Source organism: Hyposmocoma kahamanoa, unplaced genomic scaffold, assembly GCF_003589595.1.
Source record: "Hyposmocoma kahamanoa isolate Upper Pololo Valley unplaced genomic scaffold, ASM358959v1 93, whole genome shotgun sequence".
NCBI classification, from domain to species: Eukaryota; Metazoa; Arthropoda; class Insecta; order Lepidoptera; family Cosmopterigidae; genus Hyposmocoma; species Hyposmocoma kahamanoa.
In genome coordinates, this window is record NW_020654810.1 from 15,710,688 (window position 1) to 15,726,692 (window position 16,005).

The 16,005-nt window shown below is 34.3% G+C and overlaps 2 protein-coding genes across 2 annotated transcripts in view; one reads left to right on the forward strand and one right to left on the reverse strand.

Annotated features, from left to right (window-relative positions):
• Positions 1-1,116: 1,116 nt before the first annotated feature.
• Positions 1,117-4,433, forward strand: LOC113237419 (sugar transporter SWEET1). The gene is made up of 5 exons (XM_026473874.1): positions 1,117-1,350; positions 1,432-1,509; positions 1,699-1,925; positions 3,147-3,322; positions 3,718-4,433. Exons 1-5 carry the CDS (start codon positions 1,250-1,252, stop codon positions 3,817-3,819), a joined length of 684 nt encoding a protein of 227 aa, XP_026329659.1. The 5' UTR covers positions 1,117-1,249; the 3' UTR covers positions 3,820-4,433.
• A 609-nt stretch (positions 4,434-5,042) lies between these two features.
• Positions 5,043-16,005, reverse strand: part of LOC113237072 — a 39,849-nt gene continuing 28,886 nt past the window's right edge. The window contains exons 7-10 of the mRNA XM_026473332.1: positions 15,584-15,845; positions 11,088-11,385; positions 9,579-10,756; positions 5,043-5,127 (exon numbers count right to left, since the gene is read on the reverse strand). Coding sequence (XP_026329117.1) covers positions 5,043-5,127; positions 9,579-10,756; positions 11,088-11,385; positions 15,584-15,845 — 1,823 coding nt within the window. The remainder of the gene's footprint in view (positions 5,128-9,578; positions 10,757-11,087; positions 11,386-15,583; positions 15,846-16,005) is intronic.

Genomic DNA, 16,005 nt, shown 5'->3' on the forward strand with positions numbered 1-16,005 from the left:
TTTCCGGATAGTTTTCCAGTATTTTTCCTTTAATTTTCCACATTAGACTTTGACACCTGTCAAAAGTTGAAATTATTGAACGAAAACAATGGAGCCACTATGGGTCGTATTCTAGAACTCTATTCAATGCTCAAGTCAGGATTGCACTGGCAACACAAGCACTGGAAATACGACCCTAATGGCAGGGACTTGAGTATGATTTCGAGTGCTTTAAACCATACTCAAATCCTGACTTGAGCATTGAGTAAAGTTCTAGAATACGACCCTACGAGTCGTATTCCAGAACTCTACTCAATGCTCAAGTCAGGTCTTGAGTACGATTTCAAGCACTGGAAATACTACCTTAATGGCAAGGACTTGAGTATGATTTCCAGTGCTTGAAATCAAATCATTTTATATCTCGTTTTTCTATAAGCGACGTAGTTCACTAAGTAGCCTGTCTATAAGTGGCTTTTAGTATAGATAAGTTTATTTTATAATTCACGTTAAATAAAACTTCAAAAGATATTTCTAAACGTAGAACATATAGAACATAATACGAGCCTTCCAAATTAAATTTATCAATTTTTTCCGGAAAAAATGCCACTATTTGAATTTTTTTTGGAAAATTGCCCAACAGTATGTCCACTACGTTCCTTATATCCATAGCTCTAAATTAAAATTTTAGTGACGTTGATCTGTGTCTTGTTATTTTTGTCTCACAGATTCGCTCTGGACCTTTTGGAGGGAAAAGTGTCGTTTTTATTTTGACTTTCAATTATTTTGTGAAATCTAGTTTAAAGTGGAATAGGATAGTGCTATTGTGCCTTAATCGAAGATTAAAACGCGAAATTATACGAATCTCGAACTAAAATACCCGTATCGGCCCGTTTTAAGGAATCCCGAGTCAATCTAAGCACGCCACCGCATTAAATTGCCTATCCTCTTTGTGGCGGCCATATTTACAGAAACATAATTAAACTTCATGTTTAGGCTAATGGCTTTGCCAAAGCCTTAATAAATTAAAAAAAAAAAATTTTTGTCTTACGCTTGTCATTGTCAGATTGTCGCTTGCATTGAATTTTTGCACTTGTAATTTGCATGTGATTTGCATTGATAAAATTGATAATACCACCGAGTTCTATAATATATACTGAAAGTTCTGTTTGTTCATAATGATTTATTAAAGATGGGAAATTTTCCTAGTGCTAATTAATGGAAAGTAAATAAATAAAAAAGTGAAGTGAAAAACACAATATTCAGCCTAAAAATGAAATTATTTAACAGTTTTACATTGAATTTATTAGAAGCAAAGGAATGTATTGGGAATTTAGCTGTGATTACGACAATACTGCAGTTTTTGTCCGGCGTGTAAGTAACACGACTTGTTGAAATTTCAATTAATATATTGATAAGATTCTACATAACTTATTATTGTTTTGTTTATTGCAGCCTCGTATGCAAGCAATATATGACAAATAAAACGACCGGGGAAGCTTCCGTGCTGCCATTTCTTAGTTGCATATTATCGTAAGTGTTGCTTCAATAAATGTTTGATTCAGTGTACACTGTAATGATTACTTCGAGAAATTGATTATTTAAAATATATTTAAAATTAGTAGTTAGTAGTCTGATATTATTTTTAACGGATTTCTCTTACAGTTTTTATCACTTTGCCATAAAATGACTACTTATTACAAACTTCTCATTTTATTTCAGGTCTTTATTCTGGTTATTATATGGTCATGTCAAACATGATGAAAAAATAATTCTGGTGAATGTTATAGGAATAATTCTTATGAGTGCCTATACAGGTGTTTTCTACGTTTACACATTAAAAAAAACCATTGTTGTAAAACAATGTGTAGCATCTTGCGTTATTTTCATATGTATTATATCATATATTAGTGGAGATAAGGATCATGAAACTTTTTTTAACCATTTAGGTATGTACAGGTATCAAATAAGGCGCTTCAGAACAAAAACTGATAAATCGGATTGAATGGATTTGTCGCATTGTGTTCAGATATGGACATTTGAAACATTTTTAAACCAGATTTAGTGGTTGGTGTTTGGGTTGAATAAATTATTCATAGATATGAACAAAAACTGGGCAATTAAGCAAAAAGAAATATTAAAAATGTGACTTAACAGTTTTTGTTCTGATGCTCTTCAGTCATTAAATGTTTGTGTTTGAGTAGATTTTTGGGTGCAAACCAGTATGTACACTGACATTTTATGTTATATTCATCAAACTGTATGTGTTGTGGTTGTAGTTGGAACATACAACTCATCCATCATCATACAAGTTGTCATGAAAGTGAATACCTGCTGTATGTTTGAATGCATTGTCATATTGGCAGAAGGTACATGATTCTTGTAGATCGGCATGGCCAGCGATGAATGTCAACCATACCAATTGCTTGATCTCAAACTAGGCAATTCCCTGTACTATGAGTACCAGAGCCATGGAATTTTGGGACACTTTTCAGAACACCCAGACCTGAACAAATTTAGTAAAGGTCATTTCCAAAATGGGTCCTACTGGAACCTCCACATCCAGCGCCAACAAGGTAAACTGTTAGGCCACCAAGGTTGTCATGGTGGATAGTGGTACTGCAGTGTGTATTTGATATTTGCTATTTAAAAGCAAGTTTTGGAAATTCAATAATCTTGTTAAGATACAAAGTCAGTCTTTATTATACATATATGAGTATATTACACAAACAGATTCTTCACTTCTTAGTGTATTGTAAAGTTAGAAATAAATCTTTTCATACACATTTCTATTCTGTACAGAGAAATGAAACTAGCTTTCTCCAGTATCCTTACCTAATTTTCTTCCCAATATTTGACAAGTTCCGTGGTTGAGTGGCTTGCACATCAGTTTTCATGGTGTTTCGGAGGCCCTGGGTGCGATGCCTGGCCGGGCAATGTAGATAATGTGTGGGTTTGGGTGTTACAAGTATCATCATTTCCGATTCCCATAACAGTGCTTTAGTTATTTACTTTGGGCTTGGAGCAACACATTTGATGTTGTCCAATATTTATTTATGTAATTTATTTATAATTTATTTAATATTATTATTGACTGGTAAGATTATGTGTCAAAAATATTTTCTTTTTATAAAAGACTCAATGAAGCCCTAAATATTTTTAAATTTCAGGTATTCTTGCAACAATTTTCACATTATTGAATATAGCAGCACCCATGAGCAAACTGTTGTATGTTATAAGAGTGAAGAACACTGAATGTCTTCCATTTCCCATAATATTGATGACACTAGTTGTCACAACGCTCTGGGCCATATATGGAGCTTTGAGTGATGACTTCTTTTTGACGGTATTTTTTTATTTACTAGGTCATTCCCTATCACGAGTAGTGCTGAAAATTATACTGTAATATGTATGTGAAGTTATAACCCGCATAAATTGGGCCAACACTGTTGTAGAAATCTATATGCTCAGTATATTATTTTTATAGTTCATAATGAGTTTCAACATATGAGTGTATTTAAAAGGAATTTGATAGGGAAGTAGTAATAATAAAATAATTAATTTATCTCAACAACATAATAAGGTTGTCTATCATCAATCTGCACTGATGATAGCCAAACTGTATACTTTAATTGAGATAGTATAAGAAAAACCGTCTACTTAAGTGGCAAGGTTTTTTAATAGAAGCTCGGTTTGTGTTTTTATATGTTTATTTTAATTAATTTAATTTCTTTGTTCTAGATGGTCAACTTCACTGGTGCAGTGTTGGCGTTAGTTCAATTGTCATTATTCCTCATATACCCGAGTATACCTACCTTACCACTTCTACCCAAACATATTTGAACACTTAGGAAAACAACCTGCACTTAAAGAAATACATACGATGCTGTCATGCTTCAGAACTGGTATGATCTCGATTTAATTTTTGAAGTAAAACTGCATTTACTTTTTTAATATGTATTAGTTAATTATTTTGGCCGATATATTGCCGTTTAATTAAACATTAATTTTAAAAAAAGGTGCTACAAGTGAAAGTTTTAATGGCTTACTTTCACAACTTATTAAATGAACATCTTTAAAAATTTGAATTTGGTGTTTGACGGGTGTTTAAGCATCTAAAGTTATGTGACATTGCTTGGGTATAGTACATATTGCATAAAATCAAATTTTATTTATTTCGACGTTCCTTCGAGACCATGGACGTTGCAATACGTCCGAAACGTCGAGGTAAATAAAGTATGTTTTGATACACGATTAATCCCTTTGCCTAAAGAAAGGCATTTCAATGCCTTAGCTAGCTGTCAGCTTGACACAGGCTCTGGACAAGCAATTAATCAATGATCTTATTCACACAATGTTTGTATATAAAAATAACGGGTATGATGAGTTCGTATAGATCTTTAATAGTTAGATTACTGTACATATGTTACATTCTTGCATATGTAACTGACTTTATGATTATGTTTTCTAGAATACTTATTTAAAATATTAACAAGGCAAAGAAGTATTATTAGGAAATAGATAGTTACTGTACATAGAAACATATTGCTCTTTTTACATCAAACTACGTATAAAATAATGGATTCGTGTTTCGTAAAAAATGCAATTTTTTAAGATTGTAAGTTAAAAGAAATTAGAAAAAACGACGCGTCGCTTGCGAAAGCATTCAACCAACCATATCGACGAATCCATTAGTGGTACAAAAAATGTCTCGGGTCGATTTTGAAAATTTTCAGATTTCTATTTTGCGGAATATAATTGGCAGTATAAAGGTTAGGTTTACAAAAATAATAACAATGATACTGGTAATGGAACTCTTTTCTTTTCAAGATTCTAGAAGCTCAAGCCCATTATATCTGTTATGAGAAAGCGAAGATGATTTATTGCATGAATTTAGTTCTCGACAAAACCTCGCCAACAAAATCACAGCGTTAGCTAGATACTACTCAATATATTTATAATAATATAATATTTATTAATCCGAATTTTGCAAATGTGTGTAACGTCATGTGGAGTTTATGTGTACGCGATCACATTCTTCAATATTTTTTAAATATTATAAAGGCTCATGCCTTTCCTGTCCCACTGCTTGGCAAAAGCCTCTCTCCTCTTTTTCCATTGAACTCGGTTTTGGGCAACATCTGGTTAGTCCTGGAAAAAGGAGTCTAAATTTTTAAATTTAGTATAACAATTTTCAAGTTTTCTTAATTTCGTAAGAATTTAAGTGGGAGCACTGATATTTATTCCAAAATTTTGAATTGGTGAGTTGTCGTTCGGTTTGACGTGAAATGAGCGATATGGGGCTCTTTAAATATATTACGAAATCTTGTGCGTCATAGAAACAAAGGGTGACTTTTTGGGTATGAGACGAATTTTAGAGGTAATAGTGCGGTCAACAGTACTCTGCTTCACACATTATTATTATACTCTATGCCACAGGTCCAAAGGCTAAGGGCCTATGCACACGGCGTACTTTTTACGTGCGGACGACGCGCAATTACGGGGCGCCCGCCCCGCCGTAGAGACTCAATAAAACATTATTACATTATTATTAAACAAAAGTTTACTAGCTGCGACTGAACCGCGTAAACGCGCAGCATCTGCGCGTAAAAAATACATCGTGTGCGTAGGCTAAAACCTCCGTGTGCTTTTTATTTATACTACACTTAGAATAATAACGCATAGAAACCTAGTCCGCTCACGCTAAGTGAGGCAAATTGAAGCGCGCCCAATGGGCCTACACGAGCGGGCGGGCCTTCAGTGCTCAAGGTCAACTTGCACCGCGAACAGATCTACAATTTTAGCTTAAAATGACGAAATGTGCGGTAAATGAGTGTAAAAATACGTCAGACAAACATAAAATAGATACTAACGTCACATTCCACAAGGAAGTAACGCGTTTCAACTTGTATTTTTATATAAATATTCACTAAAACCGAAAATTAACTTACTACTAAAACTAGCCTACATGAATTTGATTTTTGCCTCACTTGTGACAGTTCGTTTGATATGAAACTATCATTCTATGCGTTATTATTCTAAGATACTACAGTGACCTCTCAAACTGCGAAAAAAGTCCATTGTTCCATTCCTTTTGGTTGAATAAGTATAAACATTTTGCATGGAAACGCTAAATTGTATTTTAAGTAAAGACAAGCTTGTGTAATCGATTAGATATATATTTTTTCTAATTTCGTTATCAAAATAGTAAAATTGATTACCTAACGACTTTTTACTATTTTAGACAATTAAAGCTCTAAAAAACGCGCAAAAACAAATTACACTTTAAACTTTGTTATTTATAAAGTATCAAGTTTAACTGAGTATTCTTAAAATATTTCGTAGAATTGCATTTTTATTTAAGAGATTGTGGTTTTATACAAATGTACCCACCTATTTAATTCATAAGAAATATATATTTTTTAACTTTGTGTGTGATTAATTACATTAAATGTCATTTATTTATAACTCGTTATTACATGGCTTCCCATGACATATCAAATTAACAAGACTGTACCTATAATGTAGGCGCATATTTACATTTTTGTGTATGCTAAATAATGATCTCAGATTCGATGCTATTTACTGCTGAAAATGTTTGCTTTTCCTTTGAACATAGAATACGCAAAGAGCCTGATTTTGCGACACTGCATAATTAAAAACAAATTATATTTCGGCCAAGCCCGCAAAATCTGTATGATAATCCATTTTTTACCGCTACGTTAATCTTTTAAATATTGGGTTATAATTAAAATTCCGAAAAACAAAATTAAATGAAATTGCAGCGAACTGTGAGTAAGTGTAATACTAAACAAGCCGCGGTTAAATGTGTTACTTACTGAAAAATAAACATAGAATATACCGACAAAATGAATCATATTTACCAAACAATTAAGAACTTATTCAAATCACAATTAGGTATACGTAAAAAAAAAACAGTATTTCCGAATAATAATCTAAACCTCCGAAATAAATACTAACTTACCGATCTATTCCTACGTTGTCACTCATAATAGTCTTTCCGTGTGATAAATTAAGACGCAACAAAATATATGAAACATAAGTCGCTTTTAAATTTACAATAGGTGATTTACGATAAAAATGGCAAGTGTTCGGTAAAATATAAATTAAGTTGGTAGAGTATTATTACTTCAGTATTTTATTCGGTTATTTGCATATTTTTATTTGCACAAAAGTTTCCGGTAGCTTAATAAATGACGCGGTACTATTCATAACTTGAATAAGTTAATTTTTTACTTACCTTTCGGAGCTTTTATTACACCCATAAATATTTAACCAAAGCACATAACATCAAGGTTTCTTTAGTAGAAAAATTGAAGTCGTCCGCAGTGTCGGCTTTACGGCGCATACGGGCGCAGGGTCTGAGTGCTAAGCGCCGCTCGCAACACCTCCAAAAAGCCCGCGTAGTAAACGGGCTATTGCTTCCCAATAACATTAGCACCATTTGTATACGGATTTCCGAGCGCTGTGTATAGGGAAAATATAACTAAGTATTCCATTATAAATGCGTGCTAACGCGCCCGGTCCATTTTTCAAAGTACGAGTAGTGCGTGTTTTTTTCATATATTCAGGTCTATGGTTAGCTGAAAAATACACACATCAAAAGTGTCTAGGGATCAAGTGAATATTTTTGAAATAAAAATTATTTAAGCAATATTTACCAAATCCAGTCTTCCAGGACGACTTCTTACTTTAATGCTTATGTTTTATTTAACCACTTACCCCTATATTTAATTAAAATAAACTAAAATTGATGTTTTTGCAAATTGTGGGAAAAAACTCAAATTAACGGCGTCAATTAAATGACAAAAAAATGGCGAAAATGATGATTTTGCTCATTTTTATTGTAAAGATAAGAAAATTATTAATCTGTATTTCACCATTAACACGAATCACACAATTACAGCGATTTGGCATGCTTAAGATGAGTTCATCAAAATCACTTTGAGGAGCCCATGTGTTTTGTAACAAGTCAAAATATTGTTGTAGAGTATGTACGGTATGCATACTCGGCACAGCTCTTCTTTGAAGCATATCCCATGCGTGCTCAATTGGATTGAGGTCTGGCGATTGAGCAGGCCACGGCAGAACGTTGATACGAGCTTCGGCAAGAATGCGTGTTACGACTCTAGCCGTGTGTGGACGTGCGTTGTCATGCATTAGTTGAAATGAATCACCCAACTGGCCTCGCAAAGGGATGATAACATCTGAAACAGTCCTCTCTGCGTAAACTTGAGCATTGAGGTTACCCCTGATCCAAATGAGATCGGTTCTTCCGCCGATCCAAATACCGGCCCATATCATTATTGTTCCCCCACCATATGGATGAACTTCCTGACAATATCTCAAACGTTCATGACGTCCAGATGTTCCCCAAACTCGAGTACGTCTTGTATCCGGTCTCATACCGAAGCGGGATTCATCCGAAAAGCACACATAGCGCCAGTCTTCTTCCTCCCAGTTTCTGTGTTCGCGAGCCCATCGTAAACGGGTCCTGCGATTGCAGGGTGCAATAGGTCCTGTCTGCGAGTCGTGATGCGAGATCGTCCTCCATGTCGCTCGGCCACGCTGCCCGTCATGCGATAGCGCGTTCAGAGGCGACTTATGACGCTCTGTGTAGTGTTAAGAGTGAAAGCCACAGCACGTTGCCTGGAACCAGCTTCCAACATTCCGACGGCTCGCATCATCACTTCTCGGGTTAAATGATGTCGTCTCTCCATAATAATGTAAATTGTTTCGGTTCTGATGCAGATATTGTAATGATTTTGTCAAAACGCTATAACTCAATTTTATACAAAACCACATTGACAATCGATTTTCTTCTTATTATCGAATTTTAAACAATATTCCTTATTTAAATGTTAAAACTCACTAAAAAGTATCAATAGCGATACAAAAAAGTTAATATAATTAACCCTAATTGCAGCAATACTCTTAAACGTACTTGATCCCTAGACACTTTTGATGTGTGTATTTTAAAAAGTTATTTGTATTATGCTCGTATTACACAATGTATTCGATTTTCCCTTTTTAGTAGATAACTTATTTTTGTAAACATAATGCTGCTTTTCAAGAATAATGGCGCAAACCCAAATAGATCAGTTTTCGACTTATTACAAAATTGTATTCAGAAAGTGCTAAATTTTATGAATGGGACACCGCCTTTCCGTTCGTTAAAATAACAGGTGTTTCTGAGATATACTACCTTGAAATGCTATTCTTGAAAGCCATCGGTATTGTATAATTTTTTTGAATTTATATTGAGAATTATTATTATACTATAATAAGCCTCGGTGGAAACAGCAACTGCTTGACTCGTTTAACTCATACTCGTCCAGCAATTGCTTAGGTACTTACTTCATAAATGTTGACTATTATGTATATTCCACAGCTTGACAGCAATACCTTTAATGTGCCAACAAAATGATTGCAATGTGCGTGGTGTACAAAATGTATCTAGAACTGTAATAATGGTACCTATTTTGCATTTGCATTTTAATATAATTGTCGTTATTGAGAAAAAAAATCTATTTCAATTTATTAAATAAAAGTCGAAACAAAATTTTGTCTTTTTAATACACCTTTTATCTTTACCACATATACAAAACTCATGGTCATTTGGATTTATAACACAGCTGTCTCTTTTACTGTACCCAGATATTGTGTGTGTCCCTTCTAAAACTTTGTATTCGTTATTATATGCTTCAACTGAGACTTCAAACATCACATTTTGCGATGTTACCTTGAATGCTACTACATAATATGTTTTATTGTTATAATCATCTCGGTACGAATAATTCCGAAGAACAGTTTTTATCTTAAGAGGGATACATATCTTACATTTTTTAGTTTTTATTGTGTTTGTGAAATTGTTCAAGTACGAAATAGCTATTGCGGGGACGACACTGGCCATGTCATCATTATCAGGTACTTTGTTTAAAACATGACAGCTGCACCATTTCGCATCTACGTTTGCGTCGTCACAACTTCTATTTATTGATTTCTCCACAAACAAGCTACTGCACTGTGGGCAGGCCTCAGGAGGAACGGTGCTTACGTTGTTATTTGATAACTTTAGAATATCCCATAGCGTTGAATGCAAATCGTAGTGAGTAGCAAGACGAAATTGATTCAATTGCATGTTGTAATATTCTGATATGTGTTGTTTTCTAAATGAACTCGGAATCCACATAAAAAGCATTGGCAGCCGTTCCTCGTAAAATGATTCAACGGGTATTCTCATAGGGCCGTAACGTATTCCATGATCACTTAAGAATATAATGAGTGTATTGTTCAATACACCCTCACTGTCAAGCTTCTCGAAGAAATCGATGAGATGATCTTGCAAAAGTGTAGGTATATTGTTTGTGTTGTGACTATAGGAATTGATCCAAAATACTCCGAAGAACTTTTCGTTTTTATATGCATTTGATAACTGATAAGCATAGTCTAATAGATGTAGAGCAGATGGTTTCATTTTCGCACAAACAATATTGCCGTTAACATGTTCACCAGTGAGGAAAAATGGACGCGTGTAATGATCAGTGGGCGGTATCTTGAAACCTTTATGCCTAGCGAATGTGTCGGGTAATTTTAAATAATCTTCTCCATATGCGGTGACGTATCCATATTCTTTGTATTTACTCCAAATCATTAGATCATTGCAATAGTACATGCCTTTACCACATGCTGAGTAAATTGTGGATAATTTTTTGCCTGTCAGCGTAGTCATAACATTCGGGAAGGTGTTAAATCCTACCTGTGATATAAGTAAAATTAATTATTTTGTTTTCATTACGTAGTCAGTTCATTTGCATCAAATGAGCTCAGTTGATAACGGCCTATCTATTATTATAGAAATTAAATTAGAGTGACTTCGAATTAGACGCCTGTATTTAGCGCTACTAGTAATTTTTAGTTCACAAATTGTGACTGTAAAAGTGGCGCGCGCGTGTCACGACAGTGTTGCTGTAACTGCGCTTTTAAATAGTCTGAGAATCAGTAGTGGTGCGGCTGAAGTGGCACAGTGGCGCCACTGCAGTGCTTTTGTAGCGTCTAATTTGAAGGCACCTTTATACCACAAAAGTTACCTTTTGAAAAGCTCTGAAGTCTAGCCAATGGTTTGTTTCAAAATATTTCACCATTCTTGGCATACTATGGAACGCTCTAGCCCGAGACATTGTGTCCATTCCCAATAAGAGAACATTCCAAGATTTTTCTCCTGCTTTCGCTGAGTTTTCACCGTTTGTTTGTTTTTTGAGTAGAATAAAGGCGTCTTTATAAATAGCCTCTCTCTTGGTACTCGGTTGTGGATGGCACGTTACTATAATCACTTCATTGTCAAATGATACTTTTGTACCGTTTTGGAATGGACTGCAAGAGGTATATCTGAAAATGAAAGTATTATTTCATCTTTCTTTCTTATCTAATTTGGATACCTTCTTTTGTGCTCTCTATATCACGACTCGTTTATTAAAAACTGGGCACTTTATGCAACTCTGTATAATCAAAGTCTATAAGGCAATAGAATTAGGCATTCACTGCCAGCGAGTTGTCCTTATAATTATTTATAACGTATGTGGAAAATAATATTATACATAGATATTTGTGTAGTAGGTAAATATATAGTAATTGCGTGCGTCTATTTTTTTTATTAAAAAAAATTCAATAGGTGTACCTTTGGTTGAACTATACTTTTTTTTTACTTGCAGTATACACATGCATGGTACACTGAAAGAAAACACCTTTGTGAGCAGGTTACCAAATTCTCAACTCACCATATTCTCAGTACACCACATGCTCATCTTACCACGTACTCAGTTGAGTGTTGTCATGTTTTCAGGTTATTACACCCTCATTTCACTACGTCTTCAACACGCCATATTTATTCTCACCATGTCCTCAACTCACCATATTCTTAACATTTTCTTTGCTCATCGTATTACAAATGTACAATCACTATCATAAACATCTCACGTTGTACATTTTGCAGGAATATAAAGCTTTATATTTATATTTTTATATATTTTGCCTGCATATATTTTGGCACCCATCTCAATATTTTTAATGGTGAAACTTGTCAATCCTGATTTCAGTTAACCGGACTTGGCCTCTTTTTCACATTTATGATTTTGGCGCGATATAACAGTTTTATGAAAGTTTGTAGATATTTATCAAAGGTTGTTATTAACTAAAATGGTTAATGTTGTGTTCTACGCTTGGTTTTTTCTTTCGTTTTAGAATAATATCTAATAATAATAATAATAACGCACACACTCAACATAGCCCCGCACTAGGGAAACCCTGTGTCGCGGCTGCCATAGACAACCACAAATTACACCCAAACTCACGAGATAAATAAATGTAGGCCATACAAATATTTCTCCTGGTCCGGGAATCGAACCTGGGCCCTCTGTGTGGCAGTCCCGCATGGTAACCGTTCAGTCACGGAGGCAGTGAATACTTACACCTGGTAATGAATGTCACTGACTTAATTGATTTTTGTCATCTGGCTATTGATTCTTGTTTACAGTCATATGTATACCGAGTTTATCGAACAGTGGGAGAGTGATTGTAAGTGGTATACTATGGATTTCAACATGAATAATAGTGATATTTAATTTATTACCAGTAAAGGGGCACACTGATATTCTGCATGCAGTTTATAAGGATGATTTCAATTATAAAAAGAAAGCGGGTGGCATAGATTTGGCGGGTAGGTACCTATTAGCAATTGGAGACACATTAATTACCTTGGATATCAATAAATTCATTCTAAGGACGGCATTAATGTGCTCCAGGTACGAAATATGATTGACTTGACGAATGTAAAAAGGTTGTGTTAATTTAGGCTCTGTGCCCAAAATATTTCAGAAAAATTTCTTGATGTGTCTAAGTTTGAAATGGCGAAGCATGCAATTCCTACGCTTTCGTCAAAAAAGGATACTTTATACAGGGCTCGAGAAAAATATTTCAATATACTTATACTTAGAGGTTTGATTACCAATATTGAAGATGTGAAATTACCGAAACATATTGTTGAAAATTTCTTTAGGTATGATGAAATTGAAGATAAAATCATATTTTTTGGTAGCTCATCAGCAAAAGAAAAGTTGAAATCTGTCACTACATTTTATGGGAATGGGACTTTCCGAGCACTTCTAAGCCATTTCATAAAATTTTTAAACTACATGCAGACATAGCATACAACGAAAGTGACATTTGCCATTACGTAGTTTAAATGTGTTCCCTCCATGTTCTTTCCTAACAAAAGACAAAATACCTTCAAAATGCAATGGTGAAATTGCAGGCACATGTGACTTGTTAAATTATGTCTCAGGGTGACGGTGACATAATTTCAGTGCCCTTCAGATCTTTGTGATTTAAAGCTCTGAGTAGCACTGCAACTGTTATGGATAGGCGTGTCGCTTACCAACAGGCGCACGACTTGTTCGTCCCGTCACTTGGTATCTTAACAAAAAAATATAGACGATTATTTTTGGTACTTAAGGAATAATTCTGTACCCTCCGTGAAAAGTGCTAAGTCAGAAATTCGGTATGAGAAAAACGGATTTGAAAAATTTTGATCTTTGTAGGCTCATAATTTTTTAGTTAGGGTAGACCGGAGGCAAAAGTAACAGGGGGCAATTGAAACATTGTCTAAGTTTCGAAAATGGTCAGTCCTTATACCGCGTGTGTGCTTGTAGGTACTTGCTCCTCAGACAAGTTCCGTCTTTTATTTAGTCGAGCGCCGGCAGCGCTTGGTGCAATCGACTGTTATAGGCCGTTTTGTATTTCTGTGTCTTCAAGTTAAGAATATATTGATTTTTAAACACAAATAATTGGACTTTTAACGAAGAATTTGTATGTGTAAGATGATAACTAGTTTCTAAAAGATCAAAGATTGTGGTAATATTAGGTACCTACTGTGTGTATGTATTTTACAGTAGTTTTGAAGATAATGAATAGTCTTCTCTAATACGTCCATTGGTGCAGTTGTAATACATATTCCGGAGGCAATTGTGACGTTACAATTGACCCACTGTTATAGTTGACGCTGTGAGCTTTTTTTATTGTTTTATAAATCGACCAAATCCAAATATTAAAATTTTAGGATGTATAACAAATAAATTTATTTACTAATTAGTTTATTTACTTATTAAATAGTTCTTTGTACAGCACAAGCGTAAAGACACACCTTTTAATTGCAGCATATTATTTAAAAAAAATGCAAATTAACTTGGACATTCTAAAAATGCTCTAGTATCATTATTAATACGAGTAGATACCTTCTATTAACAACTTCATTTGCACCGCAGGCAGAGGAGAAGTGCTAAGAATAAAGAGCACAGGTTTACGGACAAGCCATTCTTTTGAATGGTCTGCAACCATTATTATATTGTAATCTGTGATATGGTAACAGATACATTAGTATTATGTTCTGGGCGTAATAGTAACAGAGGGGGCAGTTGTCACAAACAGCATCTCATTCAAACTAAAAACTAATTTTAGAGTACAACATTTTGCATTTAGGTTAACTGTGTTTAGATTAGGTATATTAGTACAAGTTTTCTGGCTAAATTTTAAATTCCTGGCCATAAAAAGCATTGTCATTAAAATGAAGACTACTATTATTATTTGTTTTTACATGTTTTTAATTGTCAGTATTATCAATTGTGTCATATCTCATTAAAAGAAGACTGAAATGAAGTTCCTGTTAATAATAAAAATATTCGTACTTTTCTATATTTTCGCTGCGTTTTATTGTTTTCAAATGGTGTTACTTTTGTACCAGGGTAGGAGGCATTAGTAACCAATCCCCGTCTCACAAAAACTTTAAAGTCTACATTTTCCAAGCATAACATCGAATAATCACTAACGAATGTTTGTAGCCAAATATATTTACCTTACCTTACACGGGAAATGTTTTAAGGATACGTTAAAGCAGCTCTGTAATAGAAGCGTGCGTAAAAATCATTGAATGATTTTAAGGAGGGTACAGAGTTAGTAATGTGTTGATATCAAACTGTACAAATGTGACTTGAAATTGCGGCGATGCAAGCTATTAAAGAAACGCTACTGGTAGAACCACGGGCAAAAAACTTAGCTCTTGGTCCTACTAGTTGGACTACGTAGTTGGACCACGGGCAATGAATCTTTCCTGACGCGATTGTTAAGGGTAGCTATTGCCATTTTCAAAATGCAGCATGGAGAATTGGTAAAAAAATTGGTTTAACCAATACAGTACAATGTAAAATTGCACATCTTGTTTTAGGTACTCTCCTTGATATTAATAATACCAATACAGTATTTCTGAAATCGAAAATATTATAAGAAATTATAATGAAATCTTTCCGATTTTCATAACACAAGTGCTTTAGTTAGTGTTAGTGTGGGTTCAGAGCAACGTACCTATGTGATGTCCAATATTTATATTTAATATTAATGTGAGTAATTTGTCTTGTAAGTTAAAATTGAAGATTGCATTAAACAAGTTCGTGAACAACGTACAACAACACAAGTAGTGAGATGAAAATTTGGTACCCTAAAAACAAAGCAGTAAAAATTTATGGATAAACATACTCACGTTATTGCAATGTCTTCTTTGTTTGGAACAGTAGACCGCAAGGCAAATTGATAACAGCATTTGTAACCTTCTTTTCCTAAAAGATTTTTCTCGAAATTCTGTTCTACTATAAAAAATGTGATGATGTCACGTGCAGTGTTTTCTATGAACACGGCACGTTTACCACATTGATTTTTATAATCCTTTGCTTCTATGTAACGAAAATCTCTTGAGAAGTTGGGTATTGTACACCCAGGAGTTTCAATTAGATATATGTCGCTAACTGGAAGAAAATAAATTTCAGGATTTACAACATTCGGCTGTTGCCGCATATTAAGGAATAGCGCTTTACTTATGAACCTTTACTTTTTCTGGAATGAGATACTTTCGGAAATGACTCTATGTTGTGTAGATTTATACTGTGCATCAAAATATAAATTTGT

Excerpts from the sequence above, each read along its gene's own strand:
- LOC113237419 (XM_026473874.1), top strand. The coding sequence starts at position 1,250 with ATGAAATTATTTAACAGTTTTACATTGAATTTATTAGAAGCAAAGGAA. Across the intron at positions 1,351-1,431 it reads CTGCAGTTTTTGTCCGGCGT|CCTCGTATGCAAGCAATATA; the intron begins GTAAGTAACACG and ends TGTTTATTGCAG. Across the intron at positions 3,323-3,717 it reads GTGATGACTTCTTTTTGACG|ATGGTCAACTTCACTGGTGC; the intron begins GTATTTTTTTAT and ends TCTTTGTTCTAG.